Below are 13,518 nucleotides of genomic sequence, written 5' to 3' on the forward strand. Positions count from 1 at the left end.
TGTGGAGAGCCTTCACAGTGGCACAAAGAAGGGAGACCTACAGGATTGCTGGGCTAGAGCAGAGCCCTCAGCAGGAAGCAGCAGGATTGGAGGGATGTGGAGCAGAACACACGGGCTCTATGCTGTAGATTTCTCTGGTTGCTTTCTTACACCTTCCCCCTGCCCTTTAGACTTCCCATAAAAATGTGCTCTAATGGGAAGTGCCTCTTGCGTTTCTTCTATGATCACAGTCTCTCAAGACATCTCAACTCTGCCTCTGCTGGCCTGCCTGTCCTGCCCATGCTGGAGCTGGAGCTGGGGCTGGAGTTGGAGCTGGGGCTGGGGCTGGGGTTGACTCTGGACAAGGCTGTGCCCTCCTCCCAACCCTGCTCCTTGCCAGCTGTCCCCTCAGTCCCTGAGGCCAGAAGAGAGCCCTGCTCTAGGCTCTACCACATGGGTTTTTGTCAGAGTCCCTGGATAGCCTGCTCCAAATAAAGGAGCCCAGCTGCCTAAGGGTCCTGCTTGAATCACTAAGATTTTCTGAAATTAATGTCAGGGTGGTTTTCTTAAAAATCTCCGTCTTAAAGCAGATAACAGAAAAACCCAAAGTAACCATCTCTCTTCACCTACTGGAGCATGTAGGAGGGGAGGAGAGGGGAAAAGATGCAGAAAAAATGCAAATGGTAGGACCCTGGGAAGGGACCAGGTCCTCTGCAAACCCACCGGCACCAGGCACCATCTGCTTGGGGCTGTGCAGTTTACTCATCTTGGACTGGCCCTGATGCCGCCTGCTAAGCAGAGAGTGGCAGCAACTCCAGGGCAGTCACAGATAAATTTTTTTTCCTTTCAGAATACCTGGACACAATTTTCTGAGCTCAACAGAAGGCTGCCCCTGGGCACGAAAGCAGAAATGTGTTTGTGGGCCCAAGTCACTATATTTTAAATGGACTTGGGCTCTGTGGTGTGTGTAGGAAGAGTGGGTGCTTGCAGGACTGTACGGCTCAGTGGAGACACTGGGAATGCCACGATAGGAATGCTCTGAATCTCAAAACACAGCCTTCTCTCCCCCAAAAAAGAAAAGAGGCAATGACCTGGAGTTAGCCTCTTCCTTCCTAACTCATTTAGGTACATTGCATGTAATAGAGTGACTCATCCTTTCATTGGGCAGAAGCATCACCTGGACACACTAGGTCCTGCTGGGGAAGGAGACATGAACACTAAGCTTCCAAGGACCACAGAAGGAGTCCTTAGTGTGGTTCCCCAGTGCAACCAGGCTGCCTCTGAGCCAGGCTGGTTCCATTTCCCAGTGTGCAGGCCCAAAGGCACCTTAAAAATGATGATTCCCATGCATGAAGAGGGGACCCTTTCCTCCTAACACTCTGGCTGTGTGTGATGTCTCTGCGTGGTCTGTGGGTTGGACCCTGAGGACAGGGAGCTGTGGAAAGCTGGGGTAAGGGATGGGAGCGGGGATCGGCAGGGTCTGGCTGCTCTAGAGGCTGGGTTTGGGAGGTGAAACCTAGTGGCAGGAGTCAAGGCTGGTGTCCCTGGCTGGGCCTCGTGGCTTTTTCCTGTGTTGCCAATGGCTTGCTCTCAGCAGGCGGCGGCAGACTGCAGAGGTCTCTCATGTCAATGAGGCTTTCTTCCACAGCTTTTGCAAACTTGCTAGAAGAAGTCTCTTTGCAGCTGTGAAAGCTGGAGATGCAGAAAAGGATGGTCTCTGGCTGGGGGTTGTAGCAGGCACCATACCCATTTGGGACCACAGGACCATAGCAGCAGAACATCTCCATGGTTGTGGGCACCTGGAGGAGAGGACAGGTCAGGAGCTGCTTGTTCTGGAATGCAGCCTGCCAGCCTCGACTGGGCTTGGCTTCTCTATTTTCCACCTGGGGGTTTGACTGAATTAACCAAATCAAGTGATTGCTTCAGCATGGATGGACACAGCCAGATTCATAAAAACAGACCCATCTAACTGCATGATATCAGAGGATGAGGGGCCCCAAGCCCACTCCCTGGTGTGCAATAGGCTCTACTTGTGGAGTTGGAAGCTCCCAGAGTGACCTGGTGCTAGGTCTTGGGCTGAGTCTCCACTTCACCTGGGGGCCATTTGAGGCAGAGAGGCAATCAGGTAATTTACTAAATAGTCCCCTGGTGGCACCCCACAGTTAGATGCTTTCCGGAGGGAGGAATTTATGAACTGGAGGAAATCTGGCCCATCCTCTCTGTCGATTTCCCCCAGATCCTTAATTACTGTCAGTATTGCCTGGCTGATCTGATTTCTCCCTGCAGCCTGGCCATGCACAATTACCCAGCGTTGGGTGTTTCAAAGATTGCCATCAACTGGAGTTTTACTTATGCACCTAGTATGTTTTGAATCAGAGTGCCGAGATTTTGTAATCCAGATCACAAACCAAGAAAGTATGTTTCTGAAAGCATTCAAGCCATAAATGCTGCTTTCCAGTTGGAAAACAACAAAACTCCCACACCCCAGATTAATTTTATTAGCTGGTCCTAGGGAAAAAAATAGAAAGGATTCTTGGGCAGGTGCAGGGCCTGGTTTGTTTTAAACCTACAGGTTTCTGGTGCTGTGTGCTGAGGCCTTCGGAAGTGACACTGGCTGTTTTAATGGGGCAGAACAAACCATTAGTCTTGCTAATAGAGTCACCGCATTGTCAGATAAATTTGCCGTGCAATAGCCGAAGGCCATAAAGCCATTCCAAAGCACTTTTTGCCCATGGATGATTTCCTGAGAAATTTATGGTGCTGTGTTCTGTCCTCGTTTATTCACGTCTGCATGCTCACTGCCATAATGACAACATCCAATTACTGAGTGGGCTTCTGTCCTCAAACACAGCTTATCAACCCCAGTACTGCCCACATCCAGCCTTTCGCAGATGAGGTGGCATTTTAGTAAATTGATGGCTGTGGGGCATTTCCCCTCCTAAACCACGACCTCTCTCTAATGGATTGCATTCTATCTTTGTGGCAGTGGCTCTCATACAGGACACGCTGACGCACTGGTTAGATGTTGGGCTGGCCACGAATGTTCTGCTGTTGGTCGCGTGGCCCTTTATAATAATATCTGTGACCTATTTAGTGGGCCCTGTCCATGCCAGGCCCTGGGCTGGGCTTTCTCCCTACATCGTTGTATCTGGCCAAGCCAAGACTTCACTGCAGACCTGCTGGGCGTCAGAGCCCGTGGAAACCGCAGTAATAGATTGAAAGGTAGTAAGGTGTAATGGTTAGGGCACCAGAATGGGTGTGTTCCTGTACTGTCTCCACCTCGGCTAAGTAGGGTCTGCTGATTACTCCCACTCAGGAGATGGGAAACCTTCTTCTTTTTTTCTTTTTTTGAGACAGGGTCTCACTCTGTCACCTGTGCTGGAATGCAGTGGTGCAATCCAGGGTTCACTGCAATTTCCACCTCCCCAGCTCAAGCAATCCTCTTATTTCAGCCTCTTTAGTAGCTGGGACTTCAGGCACACACCACCATGCCTATCTAATTTTTAAAAATAGGGAGATGAGGTCTCCCCATGTTGCCCAGGCTGGTCTCAAACTCCTGGGCTCAAGCAATCCTCCTGCCTCAACCTCCCAAGGTGTTGGGATTATAGTTGTAAGCCACCAAGCCTGGTCAGTAAACCATCTTCTAATGAACATTCAGATCATTTTGCTGAAGGTCACATCATTCAGAAAAAGCAGAGGCAGGATTTGCCTGACTCCAGCTAGTGGGTTTGTTGTCACTGCTCTTTAGAAAGCTTACTGACTACACTACTCTTGGGCGATAGCTGCACGGGGCTGTACCTGGCTAGTGGAGAGGACAAACTGGTTGCTCATCAGGTAGGTTTCATCCGTGAACATCTCAGGCAGCTCCTTGCACACGGCCCGGGCCAGCTCCCGCAGTGCCAGCAGGTGGTTGTCAATGGCCATCCCTGTTATGGCCTGTGTAGTTGGGGACAAAGAACAGAAGATGAGAAATGGGCCCCCTGCACCTCCTTGTTCCCTCTCTCTAGTCTACAGGACTACTGGTGACTCTAGCAGCCATGGCTCTTGCTTATCCAGTGCCTACTGCCAACAATGTGTATGAGTGGCTGCTCAGGACTGACCGCTGTACCATGCGACCTCTGCTCCCGGGCCCTTGAGCATTTCTACATGCACTGAATGAGTCCAGAGCAGGTTGGGTTCTAGCTTGAGACGTCTGAGCTAAAGGTTAGTGAGTCTGAGCATTCCCTCCACACCTACATCCGCCTGGTTCTCTTAAGTGGAAAGAATGGGGCTGGCCTGGCCATCTCAACTACCAACTGCTTGGGCAGGGAGAGAGTTTGGGAAGAAGGCTGTGTGCAGGGCTTGGGGACTGCTGGATCCTGTGCAAGCATTGTGAAGGGTGTTCCAGCCTGTCCTGAACAGACTCTCACCACAACCAGCGCTGTCTCCTCCAGTAGGAGCCCAGGGAACAAGAGATAGAGGATAGAGTGTGTGAGATCTGTTCCTGAATCTTGGCTGCTATTTCATGGCTCAGGATCAATTCATTTAAACTGGATCCATAATCTAAGAAATCGTTTTGAGACAGGAACTAGACCCCTTAGCAGGCTCAGCTGACATTTTCAGGGGGAAAGAGCCAGTTGAATGATAAAAGTTCTTTTTCTTTTTACCACAAGATATTTAAACTTTTATCAAAGGATAGAAATATAGAGAAAGCTCCAGGATGTCAATGTAGGAGGGGTTCACGGAGGGTGAGGTGTCTGGAAGTTGGGGCCGGGTACTCATTCTACAGCTCCCCCACTTGAGGCTGGGTATTTAGTATGCACACTGGTTTTTTGGACTACATGTTTCTTTGGAGCAATTCTAGGGGCTGATGGAGACTCAGGGCCACCCTGACCCATAGCAATCACTTTTGGGTCAACATCAGGGTAACTGTGAGTAACTCTTGGGGTTTCACAGTTCTGTAGGATGGCCACTTAGCTGTCAAAGCCCTGCACAGGAGGAAACTTCCCATTCACAATGAACTTGGTATAGGTTTACAAGGCACGTTTAGGGATTTGACAGCTGTTCTCTTTCAGTTGCGAATGAATGCATAAAGATGACTCAGGCTCTGGTCTCTCTGAACGCACCTAATTAGAGGGTGAAAAGACAAACATTACACAACCACAGCTCACTTTAGACGTGCCCTGCCTGTTAGGACAGAAGGAAAGAATGGTGAGCCCATCTATGAAGGAGACTACTCTTTTAATTTCTCTGGTTTCCTCTATTTAATTCCTGATTTGTGTTGGTCCATAGAAGCAGCTTCCCTGTGAACAATCAACTCACCCGTCTTTTCACCACCTTGGAATAACTGTAGCAAGAGAGACTGAGTTCACAGGTTGTTTGGCTCAGAGCCATGAGTAATAACGAGTAAAATGACTTATAATTCAGTCTTTCATTCATTCATTTAGGGAATCTTAATTGAGTGCCTACTATATGCCTGGTGCTGCAGGTCCTGTAGCCACACAGAGAACAAGACAGTTGTAGACTCAGTCCTTGTGGAGCTTATGGTGTAGTGGGGGGCAGATTTCATCAACCATGCAAAAAAACATGATCGTAAACTCAAGTGGGAGGAAGGAAAAACATAGAACAGTGAGAGAGTAAGCGATGGGGGCTCTGGACCACCTTGCCATTGGAACTTTATTTCTCCATGACCACTGGCAAATATGCTTACCAGTTATTAGGTTTCCTTGCTTCTTTCCTCCTTTCCTTACCCTCCATGTCCAACCACACATCAGATTCACATCCTAAGCATCTTTGTATCTCTCCTTTCCCCAAACCCATCTCTTTGATTTGGTTGTTCTCATCAACTTAAAATTGTTAACACAACCCTATGGCAATGCTTTGGAGGGTGTTTTCCTAGACATTTTAATAAATTTAAAGTTGTTATTGTCATATATTTATATCATTTAGAAATCTAAATAAACCAAAAACCTACGTCATTTTGCCAGCATGGATTCCTACCCCATAGAGGCAATTCCTTACAGTCTTTTAGCTATTTCTTTTGGGTATATACTTTCTTTCCTCTAAACATATGCTTAGGTTACCACTACTGAATTTCTCAGTTTTACCTATAATCTTCTTGTTATAGACAGTGAAATTTCAGCTTTTTTTTTTTTTTTTTTTTTTTTTTTTGAGATAGAGTCTCGCTCTGTCACCTAGGCTGGAGTGCAGCGGCATGATCTCGGCTCACTGCAACCTCCACCTCCTGGGTTCATGCCATTCTCCTGCCTCAGCCTCCTGAGTAGCTGGGACTACAGGCACCCACCACCACGCCTGGCTAATTTTTTTGTATTTTTAGTAGAGGTGGGGTTTCACCATGTTAGCCAGGATGGTCTCGATCTCCTGACCTCGTGATCCACCTGCCTTGGCCTCCCAAAGTGCTGGGATTACAGGCATGAGCCACTGTGCCTGGCCAATTTCAGCTCTTTTATGACCCTGCTCCCCCAGCACACTTCTACTCTCCCATCTTCCCAATAAGGTTATGTTTTAACTCTTTGTAGTTTGATCAAGATACAGTATACTCATGTATACAGAATGATATACATAAGTATAATTAAGCAAGTATTCACAGCTGGGTCATGTAGTGTACTATGATTAGATTTCCTTTCTTATTGAATTTTTTGTTTTCCCTAGAATTGACAATGTATAAATTATTTTTTTACTTCCTTAGCTTTCCATGTATCTATTTCTTTTATTTATTTATTTACTTTTGAGACGGAGTTTTGCTCTTTCACCCAGGCTGGAGTGAAGTGGCGTGATCTCGGCTCACTGCAACTTCCACCCCCTGGGTTCAAGTGATTCTCCTGCCTCCGCCTCCTGAGTAGCTGGGATTACAGGTATGTGCCACCACACCCAGCTCTTTTTTGTATTTTTAGTAGAGATGGGGTTTTGCCATGTTGGCCAGGCTGGTCTTGAATTCCTGACCTCAGGTGATCCACCTGCCTCGGCCTCCCAAGGTGCTAGGATTACAGGCATGAGCCACTGTGCCAGGCCCCATGTATCTGTTTCTAATTGATTCCTAAACATGCAGCAAGAATTTCATTCATCCTCTCACTGCTTGCTTCTTTATGGACTGATTGCTCTCTAGGTGTACTTAACAACTGTTGATTTGTGATCTCCTTTTACTATCCTCCTGGGGGCATCCCTCTATCTTTTTCTTGTGTTAAATCTTCTGATATTTTTGAGCCTATGATTTCCTCTTTTATGTTTTATTTTCTCACTTTAGAAGTCTACATTCTCCAGTAGCTTTATGAGAAATGGTGCTTAATAAGTAAAATGTTTGAGACTTTCTCTGTCTAAAAATATCTTTGATGTATCTTCAAACTTGATGACAGTTTAGCAGGGTATGAAATGTGTGTTGAAGGTCACGTTCTCTCAGAATTTGAAGACACTGCTCTTTTTATCTTCCACCTTCCAATGATGCTGTTCAGAAATTAATTACATCTTTTTTATTGATCTTTGTATTTGATTTTTTTATCCTCTGATAGATTTTAGAATCTTCTCTTCGTCTTTAGTGTTGTGAAATTTCCTTTGCTATGAGTATTTTCCATCTATTAAGCAAGTTATTTGGAATATTATTCTCCTGGACTAAGCCTCTTTTCTCTCTTATATTTCATCTCTTTGTTGTGTTGATATTTTGGGGATATTGTCTCAGATTATCTTCTAACTCTTCCACTGAATTTTTTTCTACCATATTTTCCCCCAGAGTTATTTTTATTTCCTGAAAAATGTTTTTTTAGTTTCCTATCATATATAGATGTAATAACTCCTTTTATTTTTCAAAGAATCTCAATGATCACTTTTAAACTGTTCAATTGTTTCTTGTACTTTTTTCATTTCAAGTTTTTGTTTGTTTGTTTGTTTTTTGAGAAGGAGTCTTGCTGTGTCGCCCAGGCTGGAGTGCAGTGGTGCAATCTCAGCTCACTGCAACCTCTGACTCCCAGGTTCAAGTGATTCTCCTGCCTCAGCCTCCCTAGTAGCTGGGATTACAGGCATGTGCCACCACACCTGGATAATTTTGTTGTTGGTAGTGGTGGTGTTTTTGTTTTGTTTTGTTTTTTGAGATGGAGTTTCACTCTTGTTGCCCAGGCTGAAGTACAATGGCGTGATCTTGGCTCACTGCAACCTCCACCTCCTGGGTTCAAGCTATTCTCCTGCTTCAGCCTTCCTGAGTAGCTGGGATTGCAGGCATGCGCAACCACGCCTGGCTAATTTTTTGTATTTTTAGTAGAGAAGGGGTTTCTCCATGTTGGTCAGGCTGGACTTGAACTCCCGACCTCAGGTGATCCGCCCGCCTCAGCCTCCCAAAGTGCTGGGATTACAGGTGTGAGCCACCGCACCTGGCCTTTTTTGTATTTTTAATAAAGACAGGGTTTCACCATGTTGGCCAGGCTGGTCTTGATCTCCTGACCTCAGGTGATCTGCCTGCCTTGGCCTCCCAAATTGCTGGGATTACAGGCATGAGCCACTGTGCCTGGTCCATTTCAAGTTTTTTTAAAAAATATTTTTTTAATTAAAAAATTTTTTTAACTAGCAAAAATGTTTGTTGGTGTTGGTTTTACTCTTTTATGTCTCCTCAATGTCGGAGGATCTATGGCTATTTGTATTTAAGAATAAAGCACTGAAAATATGATTAGAAGATTTATGTGTGATGATGTATTTGTTAACCTGGGGGCTTCACTGTCCTTACAGTAGCTCTTCTTCAATATTAAAATGGTTCTTAACTAGCAGCTCTGCCTCTTGGCAAACCACTACCTCATCTGCTGACTAGGCTCTTTCACTGTGGGCCCCAACCATCAGTTTCTGTGAGTGTTCTCTCTTGGCCTGGTCAGTTTTACCACAGAGAAATCTTATAATCTCCTGCTTGGTGAGGGGTGGTTACAGAGCTAGTTCCCAGTGTGTATGGAGCTGAGTGGCTGGAGGGCTTAGTAGTAAATAAGAAGAAAGTAATAAGACTTTAATTAACCAATTAATTTCCATACAGTATTCCCTCCCTCAGCCGTGCCTAGTGTCCTCAAGTCTAGAGTCCTTCTGCTTCAGCCTCTCCAGAGAATGAACTTCTAGCCCACCGCTGGGGAGGGGGGCTAGTAGCCTGGCTGCCTGGGGTGGTAGAGAGGAACTGAGGGTCTAACTACTTTTTATACAGATCATCAACTGCTATGGTTTGGATGTTTGGGTCCTGTCCAAACTTCAGGTGTTGAAACTTAATGGTATGATAGTATTAGAAGGTGGGACCTTCAGGAGGCGATTAGGTCATGAATGGGTTTAAGGCCGTTAAACAAGAGGCTGCACACAGTGTTCAGCCCTCGGCCTTTCCACCTTCCACTATGTGAGGACACAGCGCTTGTCCCCTCAGGAGAATGCAGCAACATGGCGCCATCTTGGAAGCACAGGGCAGGCTTTGCCAGACACTGAACCTTCTGGCACCTTCATCTTGGACGTCCAACCTCCACAACAATAAAAAATAAGTATCTGTTCTTCACAAATTACCCAGTATCCCAAGCTTCTCTCACTGTTTGCTGAGTCAGTCGCCATGTGTTCTACTTTCCAGCTCTAAAATGTTGCTGCCACTCCTTTCCCATTCTCTTTGCCCTGGTGTATTTATGGCTTTCAAAAATCCCTTGCTGTTGTTTTTGGAGGGTTTCAGAGAGAGTGACAGTAACCCTGTGTGCAGTCCACCATGTGCAAAGAGTTTCTTCCACCAAGAGGAGGAGTTTACGTCTTCCCCTTCACCCTGCCCCTGTCCTACTCCAGTCCAAACACCAGCTCTTCCTCCACATTGGAAAGGTCCTTAACCAGCAACTCTGCCTCTCAGCAAAGATTCCCACCCCCAACTCCAACCAGTCCTTCTTCCACCCAGTCACCATAACACACTTTGTAGCAGGGAAATCCAACATCTCCCCTGCTCCACTGTCCTTTGCAAGCTGTGCTCTGCTTTTCCTCGAATGGGTTTTATTCTCTTAAGGCTCTCAGCCTTTGCATGTGGTGCCCTTCTTGAGCCATCTTTCCCTTCTGTGTCTGCCTGACAAGCCTCTCTTCATCCTTTGTGGCTCACAGGAAGCACCACTTCCCCTGGGAATTCTTCCTGGCTTTCCCAAGCAGAGGAAACAGCTGGCTCCTCCATGTCCCCTGCTACTTTCTGAGGGCTCTTTTCACATGGGATTGGTGTTCTCGTTGAAGGGCCTCTTCTCCCAACTACATGGTAACCTCCCTAAGGACAGGGCTTATGGACTTCATATTTTGTTTCCTAGCACCCAGCACCTTGCCTGGTATAAAGCATGAAGACAAAAAAAAAAAAAAAAACCCACTGAATACATGAGTGGGTGCTACATTTTCCCCAAATAGAACAAACACTTAAGTATTTAGATGAATTGGGGACCTAGCAACTGAATTAGAGAGAAGTCTATGTTGGCTAGTTCTAAAATCCAGAAATGCATTGTTTCTGTTTTCAAGTATCTATAGTGAAATTTCTTCAGCTTCTTCTCATAGATTATATGATCCTTCAAAGACTGTATTAGAATGACTTGCAATGAAGGTATTGATGAGCAGCCCAAGTTGCTGCTTATTCTCTATTTTGCTATTGCAAGCAATAGCTTTGCAGGGCCAGAAAATAAATTATTTCTCTAAGCTGGAGAAACATTTCCCTTGCAAGTTTGATTTCCCTATTAATTTTCAGCAAAGACTTTTTATTCACAGGTAGTACAAATGAATATACAGAGAATAAGAGGCAAAAGCAGCCCTAGGTGGGAACAGATACTGCGTTGCCTGAGATTGGGGAAGGTGTGTGACCCCCACCGCTTGCCAGGCTTGAGCCCCTTCCCTCACAGTTGACTCCTCTTGTATAAACTGCAAGATACTATACATATTAGGTGCTATTATTATCATTATGGTTGTTTCAAAGGGTTTGAAAAGTGGTAACTTTTGTATTCTTATAAAATCCATGTCAAAAGCAGGAATGCTATGTTACTTAGGTTCTAAAATGAAGAAACAAGAGACTGAGTGGTGAAGTGGCCTTGCCAAGTCCCTAAGTAACAGGTGGCTGGGCCCTTACACAGGGTCTCATGCCATGGTGTCCATTCTGGCAGGCCCCAGGCACAGCTCAAGTGCAGTGTTGTGAGGTGGTGTGACGTCACTCACCATGACTGTGTATGCAGTCTGGGCACGGATGGCGTCCTTCAGGAGCAGAAGCTTCTCAGAAGCCTGTCAACAGAACGCAGAAGCAGCGTGGAGTTTAAAAGGCTGCTTGGAGCCAAAGCATCTGGTGGTCAGAGGGCCGAGCCCACGGCAACCCAGGGCAACCCACAGCAGCCTCACTGGTCTCCTGTGGTCGTGGGATGGGGCAGGACTTACTGACACAGCAGCCTTGTGGTCAGTCATGGCTCTCACAAAAGCCTGTGCCTCTGGAGTGGCCGATCTGATGTTGTCCACACGTCCCTCCTGGAATCGGCGGATGGACGCGCTCTCGTAGGTGGGCACCAGTCTTTGGTGGAGCCTGCGTGGGATGAAGGATGAATGGTACGTGGTAATTTATTCTTGGGAAATCATAAACTCAGAAAGAAAAATAGTCTCAGCAAGCTTTATTTTCACAGCCCTGACTTGACTTGGCAGAATATTTCATTTTAATATTAATAGAATTCTAGAGGGAATTCCCAAAGACGACGCTGGGGAGTCTCCCACACGGAGAGCCACGTTTGCTTGTATACACCTGGGGATGCTGCACTGACATAAAATAAAGAAGTGACGGGTAGCGCTTCAAAAAAAATTCCCAACCTGGTGGGAAACCTAGAGTTTTCTGTGAGACCTGAGTGTTTGAAGAATAGCACAGAATGGAATAATTGTGTAATTAATCATTCCCACCCATGAGGGAATCCTGTTTTATTTAAACTGATTCAAGCATGACCTCCAGAGGGAGGCAGGGAGGGGCCTTAGTAGTGGTGAGCGTAAACAACTGTCCAGGCCCTCCCTTCCAGGGGCAGCTGGGCTTCTGACAGACCCATGGGCACCGTGGCTGTGCCTCTCCTCCCCGATGACTGTTACCCGAGCAGCAGTGGCCGCTTCTCCACCAGCCAGGGGACTCCTTTTTCCTTATGCATGGGATCTGGGCCAGCGTCCCTGGGCTTGCACCCCTGGCGGGCACGCTCCCTTTCTCACCACTCAGTAAAGTCCTTGGTGTTGGGAGTGGGGGAGGAAAAAAGACACAGAGCTTGGAGAGAAGCAGTGACAGCCCAGTGTCACCCAGCAAGTCGTGGCCCCACATCTCAGCCCTCTCAGGACATGTCTCTCCCTCACTGGCTGGGCTCCTGGAGGTTTGGGAGGGCCGTGTCTAATTCTGCAGGGTGTGTGACACTGTCTTGCTTGGTGAGCAAGGGAATGACCTTCCTGTACACTCTGACATATTTCCCCAAGGCTCTGGCAAGGAGCTCCTGCCCTGTCTCCATGGTCTCTGGAGGCAAACGCCATCACTGGCCAGTCATTGACCAACTCCAATTCAGGCAGCCTCTAGGTTTCTGCTGAATCTAGGGGCAGATAAAAACAATTGTGATTATTACAGCTTAGAGCCTGAAGAATGCTGCTCATGGGAAGCAGATCCTCTTTGGCCATTCGATGAACCCAGGAGCCACTGGCTATGTCTGTTCCTGGCCTCATCCAGTGACAGCACAGCCCACAGGCAGGTGGAGGAGGGGTGCATTGTGCAGGCTGCACTGTCCCCCTCAGCTCTGGATCTGAAACTTGGAAGTGCTCATAGTAGAGAGGTCCCAAGCAGCTGGTCTCGGTGGCATCCCCAGGCCAGGCTCCAGCAGGATGCTGACCTCACGGCCTATCTCGGCCCCATGCCCTCTGAGTATCAGAAGGCACTGACCACCATTCCAAATTCCCGGTAGGTCCTGCAGCATCTCAGTACTGGTGAGGTTTCTGCCTCTTCAAGTCTCAGCGGCAAGCCCAGTCCTCATGTGGGATGACATCGGCCTTCCCCAAGGTGTCCTGACAGGACAGACACTCAAAGTGGCTGCACTCACTTCCTTGAGAATTACAGCCCTGCAGGGGACACTGGGCTGCTGTGTCCACACGGGTGCTGCCTGCTCATTAGTGAGAATGCCTTGCCCTAGCTTTACTGCAGGGTCACGTTATGCCCTTCATGGAAGTTGCAAACTGAAAGCAGGTTTGAGGGCAGAGCTTTACCATTCATAGCAGACAGTTGATGAGCCGCTGCTTCTGGAGCCCTGGAACTGTCAGGAGCTGGCCCCATCTCCAGGAAGATTTCACAATTTGGTTTCTTCGCCTCCTGTAAGGCTAATTGACCTCTCCCCCTGCCTTCACTCCTGATTTCCCTACTCTTCACCCCTTCCCCGACACAAGGCTACCTGGGCCACCAGGTCTAAATCCCAGACCTGGCCGGACCACTCCTGGCTAAACCTCCCGTCTGTGATTCAGTCTCTGGCACCTACTCTGTGCCAGGTATGGTGTGGGTGCTAGGGACTCAGAGGCATGCAAGATGCCCAGAATGTCAGGGTTGTGGGGACA

The 13,518-nt window shown here is 47.4% G+C and overlaps 1 protein-coding gene across 1 annotated transcript in view; it reads right to left on the reverse strand.

The window, feature by feature from the left end:
- Window positions 1–1,439: 1,439 nt before the first annotated feature.
- The window catches only part of CHAT (choline O-acetyltransferase), a 52,713-nt gene continuing 40,634 nt past the window's right edge, over window positions 1,440–13,518 (reverse strand). The window contains 4 exon segments of the mRNA XM_055274008.1: window positions 1,440–1,778; window positions 3,778–3,915; window positions 11,134–11,196; window positions 11,347–11,488. Coding sequence (XP_055129983.1) covers window positions 1,509–1,778; window positions 3,778–3,915; window positions 11,134–11,196; window positions 11,347–11,488 — 613 coding nt within the window. The 3' untranslated portion in view covers window positions 1,440–1,508.

This window comes from Symphalangus syndactylus, chromosome 4 (assembly GCF_028878055.3).
Source record: "Symphalangus syndactylus isolate Jambi chromosome 4, NHGRI_mSymSyn1-v2.1_pri, whole genome shotgun sequence".
In the NCBI taxonomy this organism is placed as follows: domain Eukaryota; kingdom Metazoa; phylum Chordata; class Mammalia; order Primates; family Hylobatidae; genus Symphalangus; species Symphalangus syndactylus.